The 14953-nt window shown below is 33.2% G+C and overlaps 2 protein-coding genes across 5 annotated transcripts; both read right to left on the bottom strand.

Moving 5' to 3' along the window:
* Positions 1–2679: 2679 nt before the first annotated feature.
* Positions 2680–8590, bottom strand: LOC122579602 (U5 small nuclear ribonucleoprotein 40 kDa protein). 4 transcript variants are annotated; one of them, XM_043751799.1, is made up of 7 exons: positions 8420–8590; positions 6808–7231; positions 6108–6264; positions 5667–5711; positions 4650–4821; positions 3807–4177; positions 2680–3289 (listed from the first exon to the last, which is right to left on the bottom strand). In XM_043751799.1, the coding sequence occupies exons 1-7, from the start codon at positions 8540–8542 to the stop codon at positions 2971–2973; spliced, it is 1611 nt and encodes a 536-aa protein (XP_043607734.1). In that variant the 5' UTR covers positions 8543–8590; the 3' UTR covers positions 2680–2970. The 4 variants fall into 4 exon arrangements, with proteins under 4 accessions (XP_043607734.1, XP_043607735.1, XP_043607737.1 ...); XM_043751800.1 differs by having other exon boundaries at positions 4650–4815; XM_043751802.1 differs by having other exon boundaries at positions 6808–7239; positions 8420–8434.
* An 837-nt stretch (positions 8591–9427) lies between these two features.
* On the bottom strand, positions 9428–12165 carry LOC122579925 (protein MHF1 homolog). The gene is made up of 4 exons (XM_043752188.1): positions 11894–12165; positions 11702–11773; positions 10060–10140; positions 9428–9961 (listed from the first exon to the last, which is right to left on the bottom strand). Exons 1-4 carry the CDS (start codon positions 12018–12020, stop codon positions 9816–9818), a joined length of 426 nt encoding a protein of 141 aa, XP_043608123.1. The 5' UTR covers positions 12021–12165; the 3' UTR covers positions 9428–9815.
* Positions 12166–14953: the final 2788 nt, after the last annotated feature.

The following is a 14953-nucleotide window of genomic DNA, read 5'->3' as shown; positions in this document are numbered from 1 at the left end:
GAAGTTATGAAATAAACCCAAATAATTATTATGAATTTAACTAATTATACTATAATTGTCCTTGAGCATTAGTTCGGTGATTGAAATGACTTCCACCCATTTAAGAGGTTTTGTGTTTAAGTCTTGAGGTGAACATCCCTCTATGAGAGTTGGCTTGGGTTAGTTTACCCGAGTTCAAGTTTGAGGGGCAGAATCTACCCATATTAACTGCCGTGTATTCGGGTGGATTAGTATGACATTTTTTTCCATCGGGTATTTGAATTAGGTATTTCAACTTCGAGGGAGCTCTTTAGCACAAACCCGGTTAAAATAGTGTATGTTAGATCTTCTGTTGTCGAATCATGACATGAAGTTTCAAACGAAATTCACCTTTTAAAAAAAAACATGATTAATAAAAGGAAAAAGTTAAGAGACTAATTTATATCAAACGGGTTAAGAAGACAATTGTTTCTGCTTTTCTTGAACTCTATGAAACATAAAAATTATATTGTTAAAGTTTCATCTCCAAAACAAGTCTTTAAACTTTTCTAAAAATAAATATAAATAAATACTTAAATAAAAGGTAATTATTACATTCATTGCACGAGTCGTTTGATCCTCTATGAAAATTAGCAATTACATTATGAAAAGTAGGACTATGCGCTTTACAGAATCTCCAATAAATCATATTTGATTCATCGGCAAAAAATTCAACTTAAACGAGTCTTTTTTTCTCTCGCAATCAAAATTAGTATCTTAATTAATTAGTAAATTTTAATACCTATGTATGTATGTACGGTAATGAGTGAAAAATGAATCTTTGATTTGTATGTTAGGCAAAAGGCATAAGATTTAAAATGAAAATAAACTATAGGGTTAAGGTATCACATTTTATATAAAAATGTTATTATTTACTCTTATGTTAACAGTATGGTTTGGATCAATAGTAAACACTTTGGTCTTTAAAGACAATGGTTAAGGGTGAAATCATCATTCCATGCAAAGGCAAGAGATCTTACTCTACCATTTAGGTAGAACGTAGAAGCGGCCTCTTTACGTAAATAGAGGTAAAGTCTGTCTACATCTTAACCTCTTTCATACATCATCGAGATATTGGGCTCAAAACTCACAAAAGGCGGCAGTGACCAATTTTTTTCTTTTCTTTCTTTGTAAAGAAAAATAAATCATAAAAGAGGTAAGAAAATAAAAATAACCAAAAATGGTCGTGTAATAGTAATACAATCAATCGTATATGGATAATATTTAAAATTTTAATAGACGATCTATCGATGCATAAAAGATATACGAAACATAAAAATTCTTAGTAATCTATTATCTAGGTTTTATGTAAAATAAAACAAGTATTAATGTAAAACAAATAAAACAATAGTTTTCTTTTAACTGAAATTTACCGTGCATCATGAAAATCATTGTGTATCGATTGTTTCGTGAATTTTTGTGCATCAATTTAACCATGATCTAAAGGTCAAGATCTTGTCTTATTTATTTTACTTTAATACTTGTTTTACAATACCCAACTCCCTGTTATCTGAAATGAGATTCCCTCAAGTTTCCCCAACTTTGTCAAGTTGGAAGGATCTTCATCCTTGATTTTCATCCAAGAATAAAGATCTTCTCAACTTGACTAATCAAGTTGGAAAACTTAAAGGAATCTTCCTCCCTATTATCTATATACCCATCGTAATCTTAAAAACATAGAATATATACAAATTTCAAAAAGATGCTTGAAAATGAAAATGAAAAAGTCAAAGCTTGCAGTGACGAGGTTGTGGACGCAACACGTTAATGTTCTCGGCATGCTTTCCCTGCCGAAATGTCTTACTTTTTTTTTTCATATTCTTATATTTGGTTTTATGTTTTATTTTCATTTATTTTTTTTTAACGTGTGTTTTCCAATATTCACTCCTTCCATCGCCCATCGGTACATATCTTTGCATTTTTTTCTACTACTAATCTTCTTTGAAAATGTTAAAGAATAAATAAATTACTATCCACAAAAGAGATAAGAATAAAAAATTCAAAAAAATTACTAGTCATTGATCTTTTGTTTTGCAAACGTTTGTAAATTTAAGCTTGTTTTTTCAATGTTGTAAATCTTTAACTAGTGTTAATGTGTCAAACTTGCGTAAGATAAGTTAATATTATAGTACTTTGATACAAAAAGTTGTGTCAAAAAGTTAATCTTTAGCTAGAGCTGATGAGTCAATCTTGCGTAACATAAGTTGATTTTATAGTACTTTGAGTTCGAAAATCCCGATTAGACCACATGCATATTAGTCAAAGACCCACCCACTCAGACCCAAAATAACCAAAAGAAGAAATGCCTGTCATTTATGGCGCCTACATAATAGTGGAGGAGCTATAATAGGAGAGGAGCTATGTGATGATCACATGTCACCATGGCAACATTTCAAGATAATACATCTCCACCGTTCACCCATTTACATACTTCAGGCATAGTCGCGTACACGCCCAAACTTTTTGAGTTCCAAACGTCGTACAAAATTGGTATATGCTTGTCATTTTAGAATCAGATTAGAATCAAATTAATAAGATAATTATGTAATTCATGCGCCGGATAACATATTTAAGAGTATCCAACATACTACACTGCATATGATATGTGCAGCAAATGCTGTAAGCATTTGGTTTTGGCTCGAATACTACAACACTCAGACAGTTGTGAATGCCATCATTTAGCACAAGCATAACATTTACAAGCTCAGATAACAAAAATGTGCTCTTCTCGTGTCACATGTGGATTTTTTCACTCTTCCACTACCAAAACTACTTCAAAATAACATTCTGGAAACCAAAACTTTCCTAACTAAACAGTTAAGAACCAACAACACAAGGTCCTAACAAACATCTTAGCAAGAAGATGGGAAAGCCGCAGAAAACAGAGCAGTTTGTGGTCAAAAATCACGAATGTGGGGAGCAAAATGAAATTAGGGGCATCGGCTTTTGGTTTTATGCGATTTTGTGCAGACCAATGTTAAGATCAGAGGATATGGAAATGAGAAGAGGGAGAGTGTGATGCCACGCAGCTTTGAACACTCGTTTTTGGTGAGCTTTGATTGATTGGGAGGGTTTGTTAGCATTAAACCTTATGTCAAAAATGTGAAACATAGGATCTGCTGAACCAGAGGTCAGGTAGAAACCATCTGGCGACCATGCCTGGTTGATCAAGGCGGATTGCGACTCGCTACTTTCTTGCTTCCAACCGAACTCGTGGATTTCTGTCTGCCTTAATCTGATATCAAATAATCGGAGTTGCCTTTCTGGAGTGCTGCAAATATAACATAACATTGCCAAAATATTAAACAGAGTTGGTGAGTAAAAGCGAAAAAAGACTTGCAAATAAAAAATTTTAATTAGTTGGTAAGTTTTTTGTATTATACTCCTTTGTTCTGAGTAAAAGAGTCCACCTTTTACATTTGAAAGGAGCGTACAGAGAAGTTATTCTCTTTAAAACAAAAGTTACAAAGTACGTGATATAGAATAAAATTACTCAATTTATACATAAATACACATACAATCTATACATGTTGATATGGGTGTCTAGATATTTGATGTAGCTTAACAAGGATTATCCACATCTGTGGAGTTTAAGACAGTAGATGGTAAGCTACTCTATGTTATTCATTTTTACCCTTGCATGTCGCTGTAGATATTTATAGTTTTATACTTTAATCTAATTTGACCAAACATGGATATGTGGAGATGGAAACGACACAGTTACTCTTAACGAAAACATTAACTCCAGGAACCCTAGTAATAAAATAAAACGACCAACAGTGTTTTACCTGGTCTGGACCATGAAAAGATTGAAGTCACAAGGATTTGGTAGAACACTCATACACTTGCTTTCTATCTGATGCTTGTAGTCGGCTCTTCCAGTTTGTAGATCAAATCCAATAATCCTCTTGTCTGCACCAACAGATACCACCATCTGCTTTTGCTGCATCCCGGCAACTCCCATTACAGCTGAAGAATGCATACTTCTATGCAATACTTTAGGTTTCCAATAATCCTCACCATGTTTGTCAGTCCATTGAACAACAGCATGATCACTTCCACCAGTAACAAAACAAACATCTTCCCACGGCATGAACGCTATGTTGTTGATAATACCCTTAATGTGTGGTTTATCTTCAAGGAAAGTTACACGATTTTTCTTTGGAGTAGATGCAATCAAAGTAATAAAATGATTAACTATCTAGAAATAATGGTAGAAAGTACATATAGCTAGCTTGCGATTATAAATGGAAATTTCGACTCATTTACTTATGGATAAGTTAACTTTAGTAGTGTTTAACCCCAAAAAGGTGAATTTTGGTCAGATCAACAAATATAGCCAAGAGGAAAATGGGTCATATGGGTTGAACGGTATGAAAGTCAGTCAATATCTATTTCTACTGTATATAAACACATAAGATAATCTATCCGAAATTGGATAATTATCGTAATAATATTGTTTAACGCATTGGTCAATTATATAAGTTGTTAAAAAAAGGGTTTGTGGGCCAATCCTCCCCGACAGCTTTGACCCGTCCCCAAAATGACCTGTTTTAAACAGAACCTATATTGATCCGTAGTCCAACCAACCCACCTCTGTCATCTCTACTTGCAATAACCATGAGTTTTACCTTTTTTCCTTTATTAAGGTTAAGGACTCCTATCTGAGAATCCCCACCATCAGCACTGTAGACAGAGAACAAGCTGCCACCATGAGGATGCCAGGCTATATCTTCTGGCCATCTTCTATTCTTATCAGATCCACAATCAGCTGTACTAAGCAGAGTTGCACTTGATCTGTCCCTATGGAAACAAAAAGGCCCAAATTATAAACTTTGCTAAATAGAAGAGTTATATGGTTTTCTAGTGTTCCAGAAAAGCAAAAGCTACAAGTATCCCCAAAAGACACTAAACGCTGCCAGCTTGAATTTGTTCAATGAGTCGGATAGCAATACTGTGGTATGATGAGATTATAGGGTTTATATTTTGTAACGCAAATACCCTTGAAATACTGTTGTTATTTGCCCCAAGTTACACACAAGAACAAATTTAGGTAAATCATAATGACAGGAATATATAGCTTGGTCAAATAGTAACTAGATACGACAACATCAATGTGTGATCACAACTCTAGCTAAAGTTCTGGAAGGCATTACAATAAAACCCAAAAACGACCCTAAGTGAAGCAAAAAAGGATCGACATTTGGGTTCCTTTTACCTAAAGCACCATAGATATATGCATATAAGACAATGCTATACTAAACGCTAAATGATAAGATCTGTTTTTTGTGTCCATGATCTGTATAATCACTCAGCTTTTTATGGTTATGACATAATATCTCTCTTTTTCGGACAAAATTATGGTGATTTAAACACCAAGAAGAAAAGTTTATCCACCTTACCAACTTGGCCATCAAAAAGTGTCTACATATCATCTTTGTTACATAAAGGGGCACTATAATATGATATTAGCATCAGTATATCATCAAAAAAGAGTATTTTATAGTGGTTTCTTATTAACACTTGATATATTCATGAATGTACTTTGATCTCGATAAATAAAAAGTATAAAAAGTATCGGAAGCTTTTCAAGAATACAACGCATATGTGGAATAAATTTTGACGTTGATGCATGATATAAAACATACCCTCTAGCATTAATTTCCCATAGATTGACCAGTCCATCCAGAGCACTGCAAAACATTCCAAAGCTTAGTCAACATCCTATCCTTTAATGCAAATAGTGTAAGAACACTTCATACTAAATATATATCATCGTAAATCAAGGTAGAATCTCTCATCAGAGAAGATGTATATTTTTTCATGATATGCGATGTCAAATGTTACTTCACTCTAGTATTTGTAATTGAAAAGAATATAGCCAAGTTACCTAACAAATTAAGAACGATACAGTGTAAGTTTTAATAGAGCTGAAATTAAAACTTCACAGAGAGTGAAGTATATAAAGATGAGGATTAATTAGACAAAAGTGGTTGAAATAAAATTAACGAAGCTACCATCTTCATTCGGCTGATTCATGTTTTAACGAAAAACGATAACAGAGTAAAAATAATTTATACTTTTAGTACCTAGTTACAAAAAGCTGGTCATTTGTAGGACACAAGGCAAGACTTCTCAACTTTCTCTTATGCTGAGATGGGATATGGTTGGATGTCTGGCAATTGATTGTATGTGATGAAGATGAATTACATACCATCTGAATTAGATCTTTATGTTCTCGCTGCTCTGCAAAATATAAATTATTTTGGCATAAGGTAAGCCTCCAGTAAACAAAACAAGTATGCAAAAAGATGATAGATCGACGACAGAATTCACAAGCAGAACGCTACTGCAAATGCAAGCCTTTTTACACCGATGGATGAGATTATTGTGCTAGAGGTAACAAATTCGACCCAGTTATGAATAAGACGATTTGGATCGTCTTTATCTCAAATGACTTAAGTGGGTCATCTAGCTAAAAGTAGAGAGGGTCAAATGGGTCAAGCCAGTTATAAAGTCATCCAAAATCTATTCTTAATGCATATATCCTCCTAATCCCATTTTATATAAAGATGTGGTTTATAATTAATTATAAAAATAATGATGTTATTGCAAAATCATAAATAAAGCAACTATTTATGAAGAACCAAAATAAAAAAAACGGAAGAAAAGTGTTTGCAGGTCGACTCGTTTCAACCTGAACCTGTTTTGACCCATTTGTTCAACCCATCCAGCACACGTATTTTGCCCCTCTATGCTAAACCAATAAAATAAGGTTGCAACTATTACCAAATTTCCTTTTTGTTCCTCTGGATTGAGCATCAACATTTTCCAGTTCGGGTGGAATTCTATTTCCTTTTTCTGTCACAATGCTTCTGTCATATTTTGAAACTGATTTACTGCCGCTTTCTGCCATCTTGATAGGTGCGGATGATTTTGGTTTTATCGCAGGAATTACAAGCTTTGGTCGATTTTCGTGTTTTGCATTTCTATGATGATCTGGTATGTAGCTTTTCGAGGAGTTCCCACTATCTCTCTCGCCATGATTTGATAAAGTATGTTGACTGATCCTTACAGGACTACTAGATCTCCTCTCTTCTTTAACTTTTACACCATTTTGGGATACATTTGTAGATTCTACAGCATTGCCTCGACCTCTAAGGCGTGCCAACTTTCGTTGTGTTTCCTCTAATCTCTTTTCAGATTCTTTAAGCTGCATACCTTCTCCAAAAAAATATTAGCTTTTATAGTTTTATTCCCCAACATAGTAAATAAAATTTATTGCACATTAACAGGTTGAAGTATTTCCTTATGATTACCGTCTAATCTAGGAACCATGTGACATACCCATATGCATATTAAGCTAAAAATAATTATAAAGGATATCAATACACTACTCGAGTTCTACGTAATACTAAGAAACACAAAGTGTAGTGCAAGATATCACATAGCAATTACAAAAATTTACAAACCTAATTAACCATCGAAATAATGATCGAAATTCACTTCCTGAACAAGCAAAACACAGCTTCTTAAAAATTTATTTCCAATATGTGAAAATTTCACAGGTTGATTTTATTTTCCCTGATTAAACTACATTAACAATTTCCACAAGCATGTCATCACTGTTTACTGTCGTCTCTCACTTAGAAAAAGCACTAAAAGTCTAGTGCAACACTATTTGTTGAACAACATTTTTGTACAACATTATACCAGAGCTACTTAACCATTAATATTCACTTACTAAAATGGTAAAAGAAACTTAATTTATTTAAAAGGTTGATCTTCCAACAACCTCCAAGCAACCATTACATGAGTGGTAAATCAAGCTTTACCCGATCCACCTTCACCAAAGAATTCTTCAGATATCATCGTTAATATCTGATAGGGATTGAATCCGGAATACTTTCCAAATGCTGCCATGTCCGGAATCAACTAAGCTACACCCTAAAGTCCACTTAGTATTTGCATATACTTTTTAGGTACGTGTTATCTAGATGCAATAAGGCCCTTTCGTTGACAATAGCCTTTTAGCTTTTTCGGCTAAAAACCCCGTACTTGGGAAGCCAAACTTAAAATAGTTTTCAAACAAGCTTAATAAGATTTTAAGCTAGTGAGCATAAGCCATTTGCAATGAGCTAAAATTATACGATTTCATCTAAAAAAAATCATGAATTCTCATATATTTCCGTCTCATCTATAGCCGAAACAAAAAAGCCTCCTAATTTGATTATAACCTACACTCAAGATTCCACTATAACGTCATCAATTTATTTTGTATTTTTTTTCTACTAATAACTAACAACAAATTTCTAGCTATAAGACAAATAGAAATGATTACATATACATATTATAAATAAAAATGATTGGAAATGAAGATGAGAAGAGTGAGTAACAAAACCTCAGAGGTGTAATAAGCGACACGTGTACGGAGGTGATCAACTTCTTTGGCGCGATGTTCGATCAAAGCTATCAATGCTTCTTCTTGTTCCTCTCTATCTGTTTTTTCATCGCCGGAATCCATGTTTTCCGATATTGGTTGGTTTGTTTGTTTGGTGGCGATTTCTTATTTACCTTATATTTATTGGGGTATGTATGTTAAACTGCAGCGGCTGTGTTTTGTGTACGTTACATTTTATTTATGGCTTTTATTTTAATACAATATTTTAGTCGATATTTTGCTCGGGTTGTAATATCTTTCACAAACTTCCACTCGTCAATTTGCAAAATCGCAAAGAGGAGTTTTCAATTAGCAACCCCCTTGACAAATCTATATATTTTCAAAATACCCATCCACTTTACGAGCATCTTAAGTGGTCACGGATGAACTTAAAAAAAGCATAAACATTATCTGAAGTGGTCACGGATGAACCTAAAGAAAGCATAAACATCGTTTCTGCTATTCAATATTTCTTTTATCGACTTGAGTGTCATTCTAGATGATTTCAACCAATTTTTTTATGATCATTACTCCTTATAGAAATTGATAGTAATAACATAATATTAATATGGCAATAACATAGAAATACTGTAACTATTTGTGTTAACAAAAATGTATGTATGGTTTGAAATGATACTTTACCCAAATATGTTTTACCAAATTAATTTGATTTAAACTCTCAAATCACTCATGTGCTCGCCATTTGCCAATAATGATACGTTTGCAAAGATATATACCTCTAGATACACCACACCAGTGAGATCGAGTCTTGTTGCAGCAAGTCTATATGATCATGTCATGGATTTGTTTACAATATCTCGTATAATATGTCATTAGGCGTAGTGCATATATAACTGATCAAACTAACTGAATGTCGTAAAAAAGAACACATTCGTTCTCACACACCTTAATGTGGGTATGTGAGAGACATTTGAGAAGGAAAAAAAGTAGGAGGGGACCCTCAGATCATATGTTAACGACACCTACTCACAATCCATATTGCTACTGTGCCAGTGAAACACCTACTTACCACAAATCCCCCAGGTATGAGGCTCGCAAAAATTGAACCCTCGCTTAAAGCCTTCACATAGAGGACCTAAGGGAAACCAGTTGATCTATGATCAATCAATTGGTAGAGACAGACATTTGTAGTCTTATCTATGAAGGATCTGGTTAGTTTGTGTTCACATGTCAACAACAAAACTGTAATCAATATCTACTTCACTAGAGAAATTTTAAAAGGCCTTCCATATTGACATTGAAAACAAGAAGTCAAGCCTCAGAACAAGCATCTCATGTAAGCAGAGAGTATTCACTATTCCAAGATGTAGAGATCTATGGCTGTTGCCTGCTGGTGTTATGTATCAATGTGAAGTACCGGAGGCGGAGCTCTGTCTTCCTTGTGGGAACTTTTCTTCCTCTTCTTCTCGGACTGGGGTTCTTTAGCTTTTAGATTGCATGAAAACAGCCTCAACGAATCAGCCAAATGCTTGTTCCTATGTGCTGGAAACAAATAATGTAATTCCAGTCAAACTAAATCTGCATTTAGAGTTCCATTAAACAAAAATGTACTAAAGGCTTTAGAGATTTGATAGACATACCAGAAATTATGACATCATTCATATTCACAGACTTTCGGCCAGCATGATGTGCAAACAGCTCAAGATCCTCTGCCAACTGTTCTGTGGTTACGAAAAACACTCATTGTTAATCTTTCACAGCAAATATCAAGAGTAAAAGCTATGAGGTGGCGTGTTTACTTAGAAATAGGCTGATCGGGTTTGCATTTTACAGCGGCTGGATCTCTATTAGATATAGAAGGTATTAATTATTAATACGTTAACAACATAATTTATTTTTTGAAGTATTGAGCACACTGATTATATATAAAATTCAGGAAAATTGAAGCAAGCCAACCCAACCAGCTGTGGGCACTCAAACTGCCCATTTTGGACAATCATATGTTGACGGGTCAACCCAACCCGACCAGTTTGGGGCCTATCGAAATTACCTATTACTGACCCACCCATTTTTACCTGCACCTAAAATACTATCCTGGATTCCTGGTAATAAATTGGTAAGAGATACAGATGCCGATAGAACTCCAATAACTTCAGGATTTCTCATGCATCATTCAAGCTATCTTAATCACAGATTACCAGAACAAGGTTTTAATGAGCTTAAGTGTTAAAACCATAACTAATGAAGTTACAAGTAACCGCAAAATATACACAGCAGGAAATTGATCCTCCAGCACAAGATCATATGCATTCATATGAAAACAATAATAGGGTAAAACTCACAATGTATCATTTCTTGTCTACCCAGGTTAACATATTAATCACTTAAAAAGACAAACTCATCGGGCCTACACTGATGCGAAAAGTAGACACATAATTCAGGGATATCAGTTTAAAAAAATCCTTATAAAAGTGATGGAGTTCTGTCGATCCTATCAGAAAGTACATTACAATAAGAAAAAACAACAAAAAGGTTTCAAAAACACTTGAGATCACTTATATCCAGCAGCCAAGTCGACAAGCTATCAATTCACAGAGAAAAAGAGTAAACCGCCTAATGTATGGTTTAGTATTTGTTGCCACACACTAAATAACCTGACAAGTAAACTTAGAAGCAAGTTTTGGTCATGAGTAGACTGTTCATGATGGTTACTCCAGGTCTGGGATTAATTGTTCATACTTTTTAAGTAAACTGAAACTACATTCCTAACGCTATAAAACAGAACTATTCATACTTTTCAAGTCAAACTGAAACTACATTCCTAATGCTATAAAACAGAACTACAGAAAGAAGACAATTATGCCACTTTAAATGGATAACTTGGCAAATATCTATTTTTGGTTTTCATAAGTTATTTCATTTTCTTCCACACCTCATGTCAAATGAACCAACATATGTGTAATAAAACGAGCAAAGTACAATGATTTGAAATGCTCATTTCTCTTGCAGCTACCAAAACCGATAACCCCCAAATACTGCTCATATAATACTGCTTCCGATCTTCAAAGAAATGATCGATAAGCATTAACATTTGCGATTTAATACATCGCCAATCTACCTCAAATCAATATAGTTAGTACAATCGCAACACTAAACAATTTTGTTCCTAACTATAAATACAAACTTCATTTCACATAACTAATGATAATTCATACAAACTCATTTCAACAAGTAACGCGTCTGATCAAACAAAGAGAATAAAAGATCGAAAGGAAGCAATACCGGCAAACTTGAAGGCTAAATCCGATATGCAAATGATAACCGATTGCGATATCTCCATGTTATTCTGTTTAGCTGTATCCAAACACACACACACACACAATTAGTAATCAATTACTTTATTCAAAAAAAAAAAACAAAATGTATTCAACTAAATATAAATAAAATTATATATATATACATATGTATATATACCTTCAGATTGAGCAATTGAGATAGTGGAAAGGCGAAAACGATCACGGAGATGATTAGTGATTTCTTCATCTTCTTCTGCTCTGTCCTCTTCGCTTCCGATGTAACCGCCGTCTTCAATTGGATTCATTCGATTCGATTTGATTCAATTTAATTTAATTTCTGCTGATATTTTAGGGTTCTAAGAATTTTGATAGCAAACCCTAGGTTTTGATGTAAATGAAATGGTGGATTTCGCGCCAAAGATGTATTATAGTTTTGTTCTTTTATTCCATCGAATATGCAAACATCGTTTAAACTCAAAACTGTTATTTGTCAGTCGGTCAAGTTTACCTAAAAATGTTTGAGTATTACATTACTCAAAGTCAAAAGAGTAAATTACATTTTTCAAATCTTAAGTTTGACACGTTTTTCGTTTAAAATATAAATTTTTATTTCAAAGTTGGAAACATTTTGCAATCGAGGTTCTTCCCTTAAACGGCGTTTGTTATTGACCGTTAACGTATGCACGTGCTAAACACGTGAGGGTATTAATGTCATTTGCTTGTTGCACCCGAGGGACGAAAAGTGAAAAACGTGTCAATCTCAATGACGAAAAATGTAATTTACTTTACATTTTTATTAAAAATATATAAAATAAAAGTAAATATAAACAATAAAAAAAAAAATTCAATATTTCCTTGCAATTTGAATCCGATTCGAGGTCTCGAACTTTTGCTCTTTTTGGTTCACATTCATGCACTTGATCAAAATCTTCACACACCCTTTTCTTCATTCACCATTAAACAACCTCAAAAATCAGCAAATAACAACAAAATTCATACAAAAAACATATATATACAATTAACATTAATTTCATAAAGAATATAAAAGGAAAAAATCAAACCTGGGTTCTTAAATAATACTAGGTATTTCTTGTATCTATGTGCACACAAAAACCGACCACCACTACTATCGTTACTCAAACCCGACAAATCTGGATTCTTTCTTGGTCTTCAAAGGGTTTTCAAATCTGAAATGGATTTTCGGGCCTGATGGTAAATGAGAAGATGTTGGAAATGAATGTTGAAAAGAATGGTGGTCAGAATCGTGGTGGCGGTCAGTTGGTGGTTGCAGTTATGGTGGCAGGCTAGTTGTGCATAAGTGGTGGTCGGAATAGTGGAGCGGTGATTAAGAAATAGTAGATTAAAAGAATAAAAAGGTTTGATTTTTATTCTTATTCTTATGTTAAACAAAGCTTGCAAATGTCATACATATACATATATACATATATATAAATGATATATATGTGTGTGTTGAGGTAAAATAAGATCTATGTTTTTGGGAATGATGATTCAAATTGCAGGGAAAGATTGAAGAAAAAAATATATTTATTATTTTAATTTTAATTTTTATATATTATAAAAACAAAAATATAAAGTAAATTACATTTTTCGTCCCTGAAGTTGACACGTTTCTCAACCTTTCGTCCCTCGGGTTTAACGGGTAAATGACATTAATACCCTCACGTGTTTAGCATGTGCATATGATAACGACCAAAAACGAACGTTGTCTAGGGGAAGGACCTTGATTGCAAAATGTTGCCGACTTTAAAGTAACAAATTGATACTTTTTCACTTAAAGGACAAAAAGTGAAAGACGTGCAAATTTTAGGGACGGAAAGTGTAATATACCCAAGTTAAAATGCATTTCATCCCAGGAAAAGTTATCCATGTTATAATTTTAAGTGAAACTAAAATTAAACATTTTAGAAGATATTTATAAAAATTATCAAGGGAAAATGATCCGTACTGCAGACTTTACCTAAACTTAGGTACTGTCACTTTAAAAAAAGTTACAAATTAAACCTTTGAATTTGATAAACATACATAGTCCCTTCCTCCCTAAATTTTACATAACTTCCCCTAAATTTTACATAATCCCTCTGTTTTACCTAAGATAAGTACTGTATGTTTTACTTAACTTTTCCCCAATTATCAATTGGTTTATCCATGATTTTTAACCATAAAGTTTGAATTTAATTTTATAGAGTGACAAGTTTATGAGTTATTTTTTCTTAAAAATGTTAATGAACTCTTATATAGTGAAGTGTTCTTTAACGTAACTATATAATTAATCAAAAATTACATCATGATTTATGTATTTGTTGTATATTTTATCTCCAAAACAAATGCAATTTATATCAAATGCTAATAAATTTGAAATTCCAATTCCAGTTTGTTTCATCTTTACAAAAAAACAAGTTTGATGGGTATAAGATGAAAGTGAAATTGGACAAATCATAAGATGTAGACTATAAGTCGGTCGGTATTCGTCATCAGGGGCATCTCACCGTATAATGGTGAACCCCTGCACATACCTTAGACTATAAGATGTAGATCATAAGTCGTTATAGGTGATTCAAGAAAAACCTCGAGAACATGTCACCCTATAGAATCGAACTCATGACCTAAAGTAAAATCAAATATAATTGATCTAACCTTCATTGTCAATGCAATTTCTTAATTTTTTAATTTTTCTAAATAAAATTGAATTAAATGCATCTTGAACATTTGAACTAAATGCATCAATTCATCATCACAATGAAGTAAGGAGCTCCTCTTTTATCATTAAAGATTAGCCAAAATGCAATTTAGTATTCTCAACTACGTTAACAAAATGTTCTTTCAAGATTTTATCAACTAATGTCTTCCAAACACTAAAAAAATATCGTAAATACAAATTAAATGTAATTTCTCAAGTTCTTTTTCAAAAATCTAGTTGAATTAAATGCATCTTAAATACTTAAATTGGCACCACTAAAATAATTATGTCACCAATATAAATCTAAAAATAAAAAATAAGGTAAAATGACTAACACCATCTACCCCTTCCTCTCTCTCCTTCGACTTCGAATATCATCACAGGAATCCCTCTCTCGACAATGATAGAACCCACATAAACATCATATGATCGTCACGATGAACTCCTCTTTACAACTAGTGATAATAATCACAAGGACCACATGGTTATTCTTCAAAAGAGAAAAAAGAAAGGAAAAAAAAAAAAAAAAAAAACGTGTTG

Source organism: Erigeron canadensis, chromosome 8 (genome assembly GCF_010389155.1).
Source record: "Erigeron canadensis isolate Cc75 chromosome 8, C_canadensis_v1, whole genome shotgun sequence".
Lineage (NCBI taxonomy): Eukaryota > Viridiplantae > Streptophyta > Magnoliopsida > Asterales > Asteraceae > Erigeron > Erigeron canadensis.
This window is presented reverse-complemented; position numbering and strand designations above follow the sequence as displayed.

Bases quoted from the DNA above. Each gene is read 5' to 3' on its own strand.
- LOC122579602 (XM_043751799.1), bottom strand. From the start codon at position 8,542: ATGGATTCCGGCGATGAAAAAACAGATAGAGAGGAACAAGAAGAAGCA. The intron at 6,265-6,807 runs GTAATAGTTGCA...TATATTTTGCAG, and splicing joins AGGAACAAAAAGGAAATTTG to AGCAGCGAGAACATAAAGAT. The intron at 3,290-3,806 runs GTAAAACACTGT...TTATATTTGCAG, and splicing joins CTTTTCATGGTCCAGACCAG to CACTCCAGAAAGGCAACTCC.
- LOC122579925 (XM_043752188.1), bottom strand. From the start codon at position 12,020: ATGAATCCAATTGAAGACGGCGGTTACATCGGAAGCGAAGAGGACAGA. The intron at 11,774-11,893 runs GTATATATACAT...GTTTGGATACAG, and splicing joins CTCAATTGCTCAATCTGAAG to CTAAACAGAATAACATGGAG. The intron at 9,962-10,059 runs GTATGTCTATCA...ATTTGTTTCCAG, and splicing joins GAATGATGTCATAATTTCTG to CACATAGGAACAAGCATTTG.